The 16,331-nt window shown below is 37.5% G+C and overlaps 1 protein-coding gene across 1 annotated transcript in view; it reads right to left on the bottom strand.

Moving 5' to 3' along the window:
- Positions 1–236: 236 nt before the first annotated feature.
- Positions 237–16,331, bottom strand: part of HELZ (helicase with zinc finger) — a gene marked incomplete at its 5' end in the record, with an annotated part of 72,089 nt that continues 55,994 nt past the window's right edge. Inside the window, 9 exons of the mRNA XM_082008363.1 lie at positions 237–2,001; positions 5,203–5,455; positions 8,062–8,575; positions 9,729–9,969; positions 10,339–10,906; positions 11,056–11,132; positions 11,614–11,824; positions 14,226–14,419; positions 15,256–15,307. Of these exons, the coding sequence (XP_081864489.1) occupies positions 1,670–2,001; positions 5,203–5,455; positions 8,062–8,575; positions 9,729–9,969; positions 10,339–10,906; positions 11,056–11,132; positions 11,614–11,824; positions 14,226–14,419; positions 15,256–15,307 (2,442 nt within the window). The 3' untranslated portion in view covers positions 237–1,669. The remainder of the gene's footprint in view (positions 2,002–5,202; positions 5,456–8,061; positions 8,576–9,728; positions 9,970–10,338; positions 10,907–11,055; positions 11,133–11,613; positions 11,825–14,225; positions 14,420–15,255; positions 15,308–16,331) is intronic.

The following is a 16,331-nucleotide window of genomic DNA, read 5'->3' as shown; positions in this document are numbered from 1 at the left end:
CTGCTCATTAGTAAGGCGTCCCACGGACAGCTGTAAAAATCTGACATCACCCCCACACAGCTCTAAAATTTGAGTTCTTGTATGTAGTAAGTGGAGGAATACTGCAGCTACACCCAGCTCAGTCCCTGCAAAATTTTCCCAGATTTAAAGTTATTTCAAGTGTAAAAGGAGGACTAGTTGTCTGCAGAAACTATACACCCCCCCTCTCCCCAGCCGCAGAAGTACGAACAGTGTGCAAGACCAGAAATCTTTATGGACAAAGTTTATCTTCTAAGATTTCATTCACACTTGTTTAATTTTTAAATATCCGATAATTATATTTTTTTTTCAGTTTGTATTCCTGAAGGGCCAGGTTAGCAGAGAACTTAGCAGAACTCATCTAGATAAATAACCTGGTAACCATTCTTATCCCCCCAAAATTTTAGATTAATTTGGATACAGCTTTGACAAACATTAAATCTCTTCTTTAATGATGTTCCTCAAACAAAACAGTTAGCAAAATATCTGAATTTCCTTGTATAATGTCACATTTTAATGTAAACATCAAATAATGTACCAAAAGTTTTACCGGAAAAAAAAAATTAAAGCGGCACAATTTTTTATACCACTGGAGAAGGGGGGAGGAAAAAGCCAGATTACAAACATTTACACATGCATAGTGGAAAAAAAATTAAACAAACAAACAAAAAAGTATTTTACTAAATTCACGCATTTTTTTAAAATAGTTATTAAATCTACTAAGCACCAACATACCTAAAAATTTATTTTCAGCTTCATGATTCATTTAAAAAACCTATCAAATTAACTTTTCAAACAAGCTTATATTACTAGCTTGTCCAAAAATAAAATGTAGAGGTTTTTGGGGTTTTTTTTTGTGTTGTGGTTTTTTTTTTTTGTCGGGTTTTTTTGTGGGTTTTTTTGTTTTTTGTTTTTTTTATTGTTTATTTTAAAGTATAACAATACTTTTTAATCTGAATATTTCCAAACAATGGCATAGGTGTCTGCAAAGAATGCCTTTAAACTTTACCCTACAGTGGATGGAAAATACAATACCACATCATACAGAATCTAAAACTATAAAAGTCTGAGAATGCAGCATCCCTTCACAAAAAAGCTGATAAAACTGAAAGTATTTAGAAGATGCTGCACCTTTATTAAAAAAAAAAAATTTAAATGAATTTAAGCAGAAATAACATACATTTTTACATTAACTGGCCATTTCTGGTACAGAAACCCAGCATAGTATGCTAATGTTATTGAATAAATGTAAATGCTACTTACAATCTTCTTAAATACAATTTAGACAAACTTTTTTTAAAATTTTTTTCTTTTTCCTTTTTTTTTTTTCTTTCCTTTTTCTGAAGTTGTACAGGTGACCTCTCAGCTGCTAGTTTAATGCAACATATCATTAACATTACACAAATTAAAAAATAACGTGTGTGTTTTCCTACAGAAAAGCTTCCAAAAAACCGACCCACATCAAAAAATGCAAAATAATGGAATATAATTAAAAAAAATTAGTTGCAAGTCTAGCAGCAAAGCAATTAAGTGAGGATATATTTACTAATATAAACAAAGGGAATATTTGCAACTACAAGGTGAAGCCCCAACTATCTTAGATCTACTGACACAAATAAAAATTAAATTCTCTCTAAAAAAAATAATCTGATTATTTAAAATAGGAGTAAAAGCCATTGCTACCTGATGAACTACCTAGGCTAAGTTCCTGAAACAAAGACAAAGGGTCGCTATTCTTTTTTGTCTGCTCAGGAGGAGGTTTGGGCTTTGGCGGAGCCCGCAGAGCACTTGCGTAGGACATGACAGGCTTGCTCCCACCAGCGTTCTGCTGGCTGTTGCTGTTCGACTCAACAATCTGCTTGTTGGGCATGAGAGGTGGGAACTGGCCAAGGTGTTGTAGCACGCTGTAGTTGAAGGAATTGGAGAGTTGTATGTTTTCAGCCTTCAGGTGTTCCTCTGGGGGCTTGACTGTCTTCGGTGGAGCTGCAAAAGGAGTAACCAGAGTTCATCTAAGTGAACAGCTCTGACTTAGGAAATCTACCTAGAGTAACCCCAAAGCAAATACTAAGGGGTACTAAACTACCTCTTCTGGTAACCTTCCCCACTACCACCACCACCACTTTTCCGTGCTAAGTCACTCTTGGTCCTAGGAAATTTCGTCATCAAGTTACCTAGCTTCATTTCCAACTACTAGATCTTGTATTATCCTTGTCAGCAATGCCAAGATGACTGACATTACTAAACATATTCTCCATGTGCATCTACCTGCTGAGTTTGTAACACTGGACCTGCAAATCTGCACCGGCGGATTTCGCAGATGCACTGAAGGTAAGCTGCCTCAGAATGGGATCTACTCTAATTTAAACACTTTATCCACTGAGACAGCACAAAGACTATTTCATTCTTCTTGCTTTATAGCTTAATAGGCTAAAATTAAAATTTACAGCGCCATATATAATTCATTCTCAAACAGCAATTCAGAGTCTTGAATGCCAACCAGCTAATTATTGATATTTAAGTCTGAATGCATTCCTGCTAATTGATATGTTCTTGCTCCACATTTAACAACTCCTGTAACTATCAGAAAAAATGGTGCTTTAGACCATAGGTATAAAACTGCTTTCAACCTAATTTCCTGAATCCTAATGAGGTATCTTTCTTTTGTCTGGAGAATTCTGCTGTCTTACACAGCTAGAGAAACTCTACACTGAAATGCAGGTACACAGTCTATCTAAAACAGCCTAGGAGTTGGGCAACAGATATATTCAGTAATTATTTCGATCTTTAAATGTATATGTTATTTTTAAAGCACACATACAAGTATGTACCACCAAATGAGTACAAAGGTAGAAAAACTTAAGTGTATAGTTAAGTTGCTCACTGGAAGGGTGACACACAGGCTTTTTATAAAGTAACTAGAACCAAATAAACATCCAACCCGTAGAAGAATGAATATGGAAAGAACATAAGCAAAACAGTTTTGCTAGGGTTGCTACAATTAAAAAAAACCCAAAACCAACCAACCAAACAAAAAAAACCCAACCAAAACAGAACACAACCAAAAAAACCCTCCCAAAAATAACCATAGCACTCAAGAGAAGACAAGTAATGACTAGCAGGGCCAGAGGTGAAAGCTATGTGGGGTACAAGTGTCTAACTGAAGGAAAAATATTAAATAAACATATTAAGAACTTAATTTTTTTTTTCTATCAACAGAAAAAGCAATGCAAATCAAGCTCTCAAATTGCAGTTTTCAAAAGTGCCTGCGTGTAACAACACCGAGCAGTTCACAGCGGCTCTCCCTGCACTCCATAAATCCACCTTGATACAACTGGGTACTTGTGCCGCGGCCGTTTCTGATGTACAGGAAATATAAGCCCTTGGACAGTCTGGTGTTACGACTGCTCGCTCTACGGCAACGGATGCAGGCACAGGACTAGTCCATAGCATCTCATTCTCAAGAATAAAAATCAACAGTAACCAAAACCACTGAAGTAATTGGTCATTAACCCTTAGCACTATAAAACACATTTGGGCTTTAAATATGATCATCATAGTCAGTGAGCTGTAACTGCAGAAAAGCACAGGAGCCATAAAAATAGAGATTTGTTTGCATGAACTATTAGATACAGGGCAATGTTGCACATATATTTATTTACAAAATAGAAACCATGCTTACCTACAATAAAAAAATATTTTCTTAGCAGATGCAGATACTAGTCAAAACTCGCCCCTTTGTTTAGGATTTATTATTTGACAGCAAACATACAGATATGGTACTTTTTATATCGGCATCTGTCCTCTGAGGACTTTACTCACAAAGATGTTCTCAACCTTTACATTAAAGCAAGGAAATGTGGTATCAGCTCATCCCATCCTTGCTAGGGTTCCTGAGCCCCTATTAGATAACCACAGATTGTAGAGAGCAAGTTCAGAGGTGGATGCCACTCTTGGTGACACATAATATCATCCATTCAGCTCCTTGATTTTCAGGAAAAATATAAATAGATTGAAGGAGGTGCCCTGAGCTTGAAGCTCTGAACATAGCACAAGACAGTGCCATAAATACGTCTTTATGAAATAACATTTTCACACTTTGGAAATGAAAATGCACATAAGGAATTTAACTCTTGAGCACTGTCACCAATATAAACAGCTTTTTTTCCATTCAGTCTACACTGCATGTTTCTACTTCACAACTACATACTATGAAATTAAAAGATATTTTAGGTTTATAAAATTTGACCAAAAGCAATTAGATCTTTTCAGGGCAATAAAACTAGCTTATAAATATTTTTTTCACATTATTAAGTGTTTTTAATATTCACACTGGAAGACTGTTCATTTTTTTATTATATATTTTTTAAATTATAGTTGGAAATCATTAAAGCAAAATCATGGAGAAGAAACTGTATTATCCTGGTAATTTTGTTTTTTTCACAAATACTAAAAATATGGAGAACAGAAGAATAGCTGCACTGCTCCAACTGCAGCTTTTTTTTAATCACTGAAAAGTTAATTTAGTTTCTCCCTGCTAAATCAATCAGCACTGCTACTACCACCAGGGAAGCCAGGTTCCAGTGTGATTCTTCCACAGTGAGAGTTTAAACTTCATCATTACTTTGATGAAGTACCAGAATTTACTGCGAAATACACAGAGATTACTAATTTAGTTTATGTTGTTTCTCCCCCAGACTGTAATATCAACAAGAAATATCATTGATTCTGGCAACAAATAACCTATCTTGCAAATAAATCCCACCAGTTACCTTAGCTCCTTTTAGTAAAAACTCAGGTGCACTTGGAACCACCGTAAGGCAATATGTGGGTTTACTAGAACTTTTGTGAGAAGACTAAGGAGCAGTATTGCTTTTTGTAGATGACGAATACTCAACAGTATTCTTAAGACACCAGCAACGTACCGGAATGTTAACAAGACAGCAAATTAAAATAGGATTACTCTAAGCAAACCTTTAACTACTAAAACACTGAATACCTTAAAAACATCTTTGCTTAAATTAGTTTTGGGATTTCAAGAGATGGAAGAAAACATTTTGTGAAAAGGAAAAAAAAAAACTAAAACCACTCCAACCCTTTCATTTAGACTTGCTCACTCCAGCCTACATAGTCTATTTAATGGAGCAGAGAGAAAAGCAGGGAAGCCAAGATCAAGTCTGTACCTACCTAACAACTCCCGGGGTGGAACTGCTCTGGTGGCTCCGTTGCATGGAATGTTTGGGTATGGGGCAGATGGGGAGGAGTTTACCCACAACTCAGGTGATGAATAGTTGAAAGATGACTGGTTACTGTGGTCCTGAAGCTCTTTACACTGACCAAGACTGTCTTGAGGAGTGCTTAATTCTTCAGAACAAGCCTGGACTGAACTAGAGGAAATTCTTCTTTGGTACAATGGCCTGCCTGGTCCTCTTGGTTCATACTGCAAACGAAAAAAAACCAAAAAAAGGCCTTTTGCTCCCTTTATTTAACTGCAAGTATCAAATACCATTTTCTATCCAATTTTTTTCCCTGCAATGCCTTATTAAAAAAAAAAAAGAAAAAAGCCCGTTGCATTTAGAAAGAAATCTAATGCATTTCAAGGTGTATTTTGTGTATTGCAGTCATTGATAGTGTATTTTAATCACACAAAACAGACACAGAATTTTAAATAAAGTGCAAAAAGCTTCAACTGAGATTCCTTAATTCTTATCAACCTTTACATCTTACACGCCTACATGGGAGATGTATCACACAGTGAGGAGGAAGATACCCAGCATTTACAAAGGAAGCACAGAAAGATACAAGAGCAAGAGAAAACGTTCAATTACAATCTAGAGAGGAAAAAAAATGGCTTTTAGTTTCCAAAGGACAAATGAGTGACTTGTATACCAGGATTTGGGGAAGCGTGATACATTTGTATACTGGATTTTCTGTATGTACAGTGCATACTGTGAGAAGTATGCACCCTCAGGAGAAATAATGCAAAGAATTTTATCTGAAGCCACAGAAAATACTTGCTTCCATAAACCCTGTAGATCATATAGATCAAAATGGCAAGAGCTCCATTAATCTATCTGGTGGCTTCAAGTGTTCAAATTTAAGGACTCTCTGAACTCTCTCGAGATTCAAACCAAGCCTGCTGCATTGCAGCTTGCTTTAAAAAACTAAACACAGTATTTGCTTCCTTCTGCACTGTGCTGACTCACAAGAGCACAAATAACAGAAGTCATAAAAGTAAACCTATATTCAGTAAAGGCAAAAATTAAGTGTCCTAAGGAAATGTCATAAAAAATTAGCTAAACAAACATCAAATAACTTGTTTCCAAGGCCACAATATACAGACAGGGAAAAAAGAGTGCATGAAAGAAAACTGTAATATCTCATTATAGCTGCCACACTATTATGATATATAAAGGGAACAGCACTTAAGATATCCTGTCACTCTACTCACTTGAGGATATTCTTCAACAACAAAAAAACAAAATTCAGACGTTACTGCCTGAATCACACCCAAAAAGTATACTACTTATTGCGTTTAACGGGCAATTTTGCTAAGCAATCAGGAAGTTAAAAGTTCTGGACACTTGCAAGTACAGGACCAGACAGAATAACTTAGGTATTCCCTTTGATAAGCAGTTCAAATCTGTTTTGACTAAACATATGCAAAAGCTTTCAAGTATCAAGTCAATGAACAGTTTTATAAATAACGATTGAGAAAACAGTTTAGTAAGGACATCAAAAGTCATGATACCTCCCCTGACACCTGCCTTATATGAGGGATCTCTGTTAAAAATACACCTAAACCTGCATTTTGATTTCTTTGTATACTCAGTCCTACCCACCCACTGAGCTAGCAGTCTTGGAAACTTTACAGGCAAGTGTCTGTCTTGTAACACTTTCACTGCATTTGGCATTTCTGTCACATATTTTGAAAGGAAGAAGAAATAAGAACTAAATCGAATTTGCACTAATTACACAAAGGCTCGCTCATTTGTCTTCAAATAGCGGGAGCTGTCACAAACTCTGTAGGAATATTTATTAGTTTATTACTGCTGAAAAGCCATTGTTCCTATGTCCCGCTGTACTGATGGCATTAACTGTTGTCACAAAGTATTAGATTTTATACAAGGTGCTATGGCTTAATGGACTGAGACGTAGAATTTCTAAACATCTATGAAACCAAATCTTACTACAGCTCTAGCTGGGCCTGAGGACTCCATTAACCTCTCTGGATCTGTATATGACAAATATGTAAAATGCACTGGAATCCAATTTTAGTTATTTTGCCTAGGCATATAAACTAAATATTTTCTATTTTCAGAAGTCGAAAGACAATTAAATATGTATTATGTGGGATAGTGATGAGCGGGGATACCCCCACAATTTCTGTAAAAACCTCGACAAAAACGCATCACAGAACAAGCCACTTAACTTCATGTACAAATTTTGGATTACACGCAGTCAGCGCAAGATTATCTGAGAATACTGATTTTGACATTCCTGGAACACAGCCTGACTCCAGCTTACTCTGTGTCTACATATCATACACTCCTTAGCACTCCAGATGCCAACAGGGATTAAAAACTCCTGTTCAAAACGTGACCTGCCCTAGTTGTATGTGCCTGCATAGACTGCATCCCATAACACATACCCTTAGGAGTCCAGAACAAAAAAAAGATCAAGAGGGATAGAGCCAGTTCTGGTGTGGCAGGGTTTGCGCTGGACCCAGATTCATGCAGCACAGCTGGATATCTCTGCACTGATTCCCAACACTCTGAGCCCCTAAAATACACAGGGTGGCTTTACACAGAACTCACTCAGGCCAGGTAGGATTTATTAAAACAGGTTTTGTACCATGCTAAAACTGCTCTGGTCTCAAGTTCAGATGAAAAGAAGGACAACTACGCACAGGGTGAACAGAGAAGACAGAGAAAATTTTTACTTCACAGAAATTCCTAGTGTGAGCTTTTAAGAGTATGACCACTTCAGAATATAATTCGATATTAAAATGACACAACAGTTGCATACACAGACAAAAATGCCTACCTCTTCTAAGCTGTGGAGCGAAGAAGCAGATACTGCTCGAGATGCGAGTGGATGAAATGGCTCCTGACCAACTGCATGCTGATGATTCTGTATTTGTATAAAAGGGTTTTGTTGCGACCTATGGGGCAATGGAGGTATACCATAATGAAAGCCCTGCCCCATAAGGTGATTCTGCTGTAGGTTAGCGTAAGTCCATGATCCATCAGGTTGCAGGTATTTCAAGGGAGATGGGGCTATATGTTCAGATGGCATTGAGAAAGGGGGATTGTATATTTGGGGTAAATGCTGCTGAAATGCTGGGTTACTGGGTATTTCAATGTCTCTGTTGTTTTCAGTGAAGTTAGGAAAGTGACCGCTGTGGTTAGCGTTGCAGGAAGGAGAAGGGAGTGCTGGTGGGCTTCTGGGCTGAACTTGTCTGTATTGCAACAGTCTTGACTGAGGGGGTGGCATTTCAGCTAAGTCCCGACTTTCACTTTGATCACGGTGTGACAGTTCTCTGAGCAAATCCTGGAATCTGTATTGACAGAATAAATGTATCAAGAAAAAGAAAAAATGTTTTGCTGAAATCCCACTCTCTTTGCGGTTGAGAAAACCCAAAAGCACAAAACACTGAATTTAAACATACTCATCTTTGAGCTTACTGACCCTAACTTCAAAGGATAGGACTGTCAGCAATCAGAAATTAGGCACAAGAGGATTAATTGGATGAAATACCTACCTGAATCATCTCAAAGTTTTAATAACTCTTGAGATTTCCTTTTCAGTCAGAAGAATCAATTTTTTGTTATCTCTTAAGAGACAACTAAGGTAAGGATTTCCTACTTTATCATACAAAGTGAAAAACTTCACATAGTTAAAGAAAATTTTAACCCCTTAAAAGGCAAAACCCAGAACGATCGGGGATTCCCCTCGCAGAATATACTTCCAAACTTTTTCAAAAGGTCAAGAATATTCAATTCAGCACTTCACAGAGTCAGATAAGAGAGCATTTAGAGGCTTTACCATGGCTATAACAAACCAGATGGAAAACAAAGCATAGTGGGAAATGACAGTAAACAGAGGCAATTTAAAAAATCCAGCCTTTACAATACACATGATTAAAGCTGATGACCACTGGAATCATTTTTCTGTTTATGTTCAACAGCTTCCTTTCTTGCCCTCTAATGCTCCATCTCAAACATAAGCTTTTCTTTTTTTAATCTGCTTTTAAAAGCAAAGGCTTTTTGAAAAGGAAGAAAAGTTTGGGTTTTACTGGGGAGCAGTGTTTGGGAAGGGGCTGGTTTGTTTGTTTTCAAGCACATAAATATGAGGCTGCTAATCGAGTTTGAAGAATTTACAACTTAAATAGGCCTTATCTACACTCAGACAACTCTTTTATAAACAGAAGGTTGTTACTCTCTATCCATTCCTTATTCCATAAATACAGCACTGAAAAGCTCCATAAAAGTATTTTTCCCACTACAGCTTTACTAGCCAATATACTAACAGAATAAAGCATAACACATAATAAAAGCATAGTTGTAAGTCAGCCTGCCAACTATTTTAACCTCCACAATAACAGCAGCAAAAAGCAGTACCTTGAAGTGTCTTGCACTTGATCACAGTGTTACAGATAGGTGCCCACTGCTCAATTTTATACAAGCTCTGATGACTCAGTAAACAAATACCTTGAATATGTTGCCTCTGTTTCATCTTCTGTATTACTGGCAAGTTTCCAGTTTGCCCTAACTTGCTGCTGTTGATGCAATCCAATTGGTTGCTGAGGAAGATGTGGTAGATGAGGATGGTGATGGTGTTGATATGGAATAGTGCCTTGACTGAGATAGGCATTATGTTCATTCCATTGCTGTAACCTGGCTTGTTGTTGCTGCCTTATTGTTTCCAAAGCTACATTTCCATGCATACGATCTATAAAAATAGTTTTAGAAAAAAAATTTATCTAATGCCCCTTTTTAAAGATCTTCATGTCAGAAAAAAAAGAATACTTTTTATACAGTATATTCCAGGGCCTATTATATACTAACTGCATTGCAGTGTATAACCTGGTTATTTAAATCATATGGAAAAATCATATAAACATGAATCTTCTAATAAAGTGCTGAATATTCAAACATGCCTCAAGCAGCAAATTATTCTCTGTGACATTACTTATGGAAACTAACCCAACAATGACCCAATTCAGAGCAATATGCCTTAAAAGGTAAATACCTCCTTCATTTCCACTTCAATGTAGTTATAATTGCACACTCTGAATTTAAATAAAGAAAAGTCACCTACCTAAAGTGTCCCCTAAGGGCATTCCTGATGGATTCTCTTCAATGAAGTTGTTCAAGTGGGTTGGCAGAACAGGGTTGTGCTGTGCAATAGGCCTCAAAGGATTATTGACTTCTTGTAACATAGGTGGGGGGTGTTGTTCTGAAATCACAGCATCTACAGCAGGAGAATGTGGTCGGTGGGGAATTGGATTATTAAAAAAAGATTGGCTGGGGCCTGCCTGGCAAGCAGGGGAAAGCTGCGAAGGTTGCGGAGGCTGCTGATTCAAATGATTATGCTGCTGAACTACCTGGCTTTGTTGGGGTGGCATTTGGTTTTGTTGTTCAGGCAAGTGATTTTGTTGTTGACTTAAAAGGTTTTGCTGCTGTTGCAGAGGATATGGCTGCCTTGGTATCTGTGACAGGTGCTGGAAGTGGCGATTGGGAACTGCATACTGTGAGTGGGGTGGGGTGAGATGTAGATTCAGCTGCCTGGGGTTAAGATTATCTTTGCGATGAAATTTAGCATTAGGATAACCAACACTGGAACGTGACTCTGGGCTTCTATTCTGAGAATTTGCTTCTAAGTCAACCTAGAAAAAGAGAATGGAAAAACTTGGAAAATTCACATTAAAAAAAAAACCCACAAAACCCATGTCATTAATGAATAAATTCATTAAGAGATAACCGTAAAAAAAAAACCAAAGCAAACCAACAACAAGCTCAAAGTTGTCAAACCCACCTGCTTGGATTCCACAGGTTTCTTCTCAGGTGTTCGAATTTTATTGATTTCAGGCCCAGCAGTGTTTTCACTTTTACCTAAAAACATTTAAGAAACTAATCAGTTTCAGTGGAAAAATTATTATTTTGGGTTTTTTCTTCCAGACACAGGAAAATTTAGACTTACTAGTATAGCATTTACAGCATCATAGACATTTAATGTAATTTACCCAAATAACACTTTTCCTTTAAACTCTGCACTTTGTTCATTAATCATCACTAAGTCATTCTTCCAACTTAATTGCAAATAACATCAGCAGTACTTATCACTGGATTGCAGAACAGAGACAGACCAATTATATCCTCAACAAACACAAACCCCAACTTTCCTTACTTCCTCCTTTGAATCCCACAATATCTTACTCTGTTTGTTAATGGCAAATCACAGGTTATTTCCCCAACTCTACAGATCCCTGTTTCACTTACAAAGAATGTGAAAAGGATTTTTTTTCAATGCCCTATTTAAAGTACAAAATCCCTCAAAACAAAAGTGATGCACAATGTAATTTCAACAACTAACCATTTCGACTTTGTTCATGTTGCTCCTTGTCCTGATGCTGAAGCTGCTGCTGTTGTCCAATGCTAACGGGTGAATGGTGTCCCAGGCCATAAGGTATAGGAGACCCACGCCCATGTGCCTGTAACAGGTTCATGTTATATGCCATAGCTGCTTGATGAGTAATGATTCGAGGGTCAACTGCAAACCTACCCTGATACCCCGTCCATGGTACCTACGTAATTTAAAAACAAAAACAAGAAAAGATTCCATCGGTTAAGGTACATTAAAGGAAGTACAGTAACAAAAGCACACTGATGTTATGTTCATAACAAGCAGTTTTCCATGCATCAGATGACCTGACACACTAACACACAACTACTGGTGGTGCTGGAAAGGGACAGCAATAAGAGCAGGCCTAACAGTGAGGGGCAAAGAGCAAAGATTTTGGAGGACTACCCTGGGGAATAATTTTTGTACAGAAACCAATTCTTGTTTCAGTGGTTTCAAAATTCAGAGAGAAAAGACTGATGGACAAATTATATTTTAATAAACTTTCTATTCATCTCTTCTCTAAGTAAATAGAGGTGGATGAAGTTCAAGAAAGTAAAAAGTCCTTTTTCCTGGTAGTTAAAGAGAGATTAGGCTATGTCTCGGGGTGGGGGGAACAGACAGAGAAGCCTCTAACCTGAGGAATTCCTTAAGGTCCTTTTCCCACCCAGCGCTGTAACCTTCTAACACAGAACGAGCGGGCATACCATACCTCTGCACCCACAAGACACTTGGTGAAGTTAACAGGACTACTGGCAGAATCAAGAGACTATCCACATGTTATGAACGACAGGGCCACTCCAAAGTGTCTATGCTACATGACACATGTATTGCAGAGTGTCTTCCTAAATATTTGAAATAAAATCCACCTCCTGAAAGCATGTAAAAAAGTCATGAATTTTTACAACTTTTTGAATTTTATTCCTAAAAGGTCTGCAAAGACGACAGCTCTAGATCAAATTAGTTCAATCTCGCCCTATAGGGAATTTATTAAAAGGAGGAAAATGTATGAATAAGAGGAGAGTGCAGGGAAAGTAATCATTAACACTCAGGCTGACAAAGCATCCTTTACTGATGACAGCAGACAACCTCCTCATGTTTTTACCTTGGATATGGAAACTGCCTTAAACAAACCAAAGAGATCATTTTATCTTAAATGAACATAAACACATTTTACTGCCGTCCCTACTTGTTTTCACTGTAACAACTTTAATGCCATTCTTCTTTTAAATTAGTATTTACCCTTGAAATGTGCACTTGAGCTTTAGGCTACTATTGCATCTGTACAATCTCAAATCATCTCCAACAAGCTTCTTTTCAAAAGAAAAGCTTCATTAGTACCTCACTCTTCCCACTTAATTATTTAAAAAATCCATCCTCGGGGAAGGTGAGCTCAAAATACTTATTTTTAATATATTTCTTTTGCTTGGAAATACGTAAAAATATATTAACCTTAGAATAGTAAGACAGAACTTTTAAAGTTATCGTGGTTTGATATTAATATATGTAAGCAAGTATGACAAAGATACAGCTGCTGGCCTTCTCATTGCATTTAAATTTATCCATCAAATGCAGATTTCTAGCATGCTAGGAAAAAGGAAAATTCCTTGACCCAGCAAAGAAAACCAGTCTGTAGCTGTGAGATGATCTAAGACACAGAACTGAAACTAGAGTTTCTACAGCCAGTCCCCTATAGAGCATCCATAACCTAAATTACAATAGAGGACTTATATAATTATTAAAAACCAAATTAACTGTATGCCAATGTTTAGCATCATGAATGGAATTAAACACATCTGCATGTGTGGGCTCCATGTCCTTCATGTCTTCAGGAGTTGTGTACAGCACATACATGTTACTCCTCAAAATCCCTTCTGCAGCCTTTGTTCTTTCCTCCCCATTCTCCTCCTGGAATATGTGACTGTGGAGGTTAAAAATAAAGCAGAGACTGCTCCTTTAATTTGTTAAGTTTTGGTAGGATAGTTTTATTATTCCTGCAAAATTCCATACATAAATGTAGCCTAAAAGGCCTGATTAGGGATCTTCACTGTGTTCCCAAATGCCATTAAGGAAAGGGATCAGAGAGGAAACTGGTTTACTATGAGGCTCTGGAAGGGGAAAATATCCCATTATGCTTATTTTTCTTATCACTTCACTTCAGACACCCTGCACTGCAGACAACCAAAGCTGGTAATTTAAACTGCATGAAGCCAATAAAGAGAAACAAGCTCTGTCTGAATCACCTGTGTCTCTCCAATGATTAAGAACTGGGCTAGGCAATTAATTCAGATGCAGGTATCTCAAGTCAGATGAGACAGATCACATTGGTGTGCCTAAACCTTGAGCTGAGAAAATACACCAAATTACATGAACATGAAATTGCTTTTAGGCTGCCTCGAGTTATTTGTGGGAGCAATGTTTTAAAGTCCTCATTTTCTGGTGGTCCTCTGCACAGCCACTGCTAGAGCCAGCTAAGCCCACACATCTGAAGTGCTGAAAAAGTTTGCAAAATATTCACTAACTGATTTTGCCACTCGACATACAATAATTGAGGGGGAGGGGAAAAACAGAAAGTTAATTCTTACAGGCAAAGGCACAGACATGACCATATTTCCTCCATAGACAGCAGGTACATATAGAATACTTGTCCCAGTGTGTGGATCTATCCTTTGAACAGGACTTGGAGATTTCCCCAGATTGGGGTGAGGTCCCAGAGGAGGAGGGGGAGGAGTATATGCTCGGATAGGATTTCCGATTAAAACAGAAGGATTGGGCTGAACTGAAAAGAAAGAAGGGAAAAAAAAACCCAAAAAGATATACACACAAAAAAGATATATACACAAAAAGAATATAACAACTATTTATTTCCTTCTTTTTTCATCCTAATAGCATCTATCTTTTATAAAACATGTCTGCAATTTTCTAACAGGATAGGCCTGACACACCGAGAAAAAGCATTAATCCAATCGTGTATCCCATTTCAAAAATTTGAAGAGGTAGAAAATACAAATTGCGATACAGAAGCAGGTAGCTGGTAACTGCATTAATGAAAGAATGTCCCAAACTAATTAAATATGCTGACAGTCAGAGTAGCTGCTAAACACTGCATCAAAAACTAGAACCATCCTTCTTTCTTTAGCAGGGAAGACAAGCTTTAAATTAATGCTTTCTCAAATTAATAACAAAATTAAGCTGTTCCATGCGACCTTGCAAAAGTATGATCAGTAATATCTGGATATATGACAGCACAATTTAAATTCAAGTACATCATAAAACAGCACATGCAAAGTAATGCCCTAACTCTTTTAGTGCAAATACACTGGCACGGTATTTCACGTTATGAATTTCAAACACAGCCATTTTTAAGAGGCCAACAACTATGGTGCGTTAAGGCTCTGAAGTCAGTATGCACAACACCTATAAAGGGATAGCCTCAGAAATACCTAATGTCCACTTAACAATCTATAATGTTTCCCAAATGCACACAAGAAGTAAATGGCTTTCAAGCAGAGAGCAGACCAGATACTCTATTTATGTCAAATTACTATCAACTTCACCAAAGCCAAATCAGCATAAGCTCAGGGGAATTCCTTTGGTAAGAACAGAGATACTTACCAATTCCATCGGGTGGGAAATGGTCATTCTGACTATGATGATGGACCTTGCCCTTTAAAGGGAAAAACAGTAACAGTAATGCTTTGCATTCTTACATAAAACAAAGCTTTTAATTTCAAGTAAGCACTATAGTTAAATACAAAACAGAGTCTGAAATAAGTTAGCCAAACATTTTATTCTTACACATTCAACGGTCCAGTTCCATGAATTGGAACTGACTATGAATTCACAAAGCTGGACATTAAATACCACTAACTCAATTAAACAGTGGGTCATTACCAGTCCCCCTGGAGACACTCCCTTCCAGGGCCTGTTTTCAGATGCAAGGAGAATTACAGCAAGCTACCTTGAGTTTCCTTTTCACCACCTTATTTCCTGCTCTCTCACTACTTTTAGGAGCAGCACCCAGTGCTAACGTAACCCTCAGCACTCCTCTTCAGTGGCAGCTCTTGGTGGAACCGTGATCCATTTTCTTCTCCAGGTTTCAGCTCAAGAACGTTGGAGACAAAGTAGCTGCCACCAGTTTTACTCAGTTGCTCACCCAGCCTCCTCAGACATTGCCTCCCTATACCATCTCACATACTTGCTTCTGGATCTTGGCCCCTTACTGACTGCTCCCCCAAAAGTACTATTAGTGGAGTCAAGAACCAGAGTACCCTGGGGAAATTGTTTTTCCCTTGGTGAACTGTACATTAGAAAAGGAACTGAGTTATCCTTCATACACACCCATGAATTTATAGCATCAACTAATTGGTTAATATTCATAAACTGTGAGCACATATTCAAATGCTGGTTATATGCTCTTAAGTCTTTTGCAGGATAGGAATACCTTACTTAATCCAGACCTAAATACATTCACAAATGTAGAATAAATCTAAAAACACTTCAACGCAAAACTTTTCTTGCCCAGGAGATAAGTCTAGGCAGTTTTCCAGCAGTCTGAGCAAATTAGTCAGGGTACAAAGACAGGTTGTTTGACGCTGTCGACTCAGGCATGAACTAGATTAAAGAACTAGTCTCTGAATTTTCCTCCCATTTTAAAAATTAATTATTGAAAAATAAAATAGTAATTCCTT

The sequence above is a fragment of the Phaethon aethereus genome, assembly GCF_964289735.1.
Source record: "Phaethon aethereus genome assembly, chromosome: 18".
Lineage (NCBI taxonomy): Eukaryota > Metazoa > Chordata > Aves > Phaethontiformes > Phaethontidae > Phaethon > Phaethon aethereus.
The sequence above is the reverse complement of the archived record's forward strand: the minus strand, read 5'-3'. Positions and strand labels throughout refer to the sequence as shown.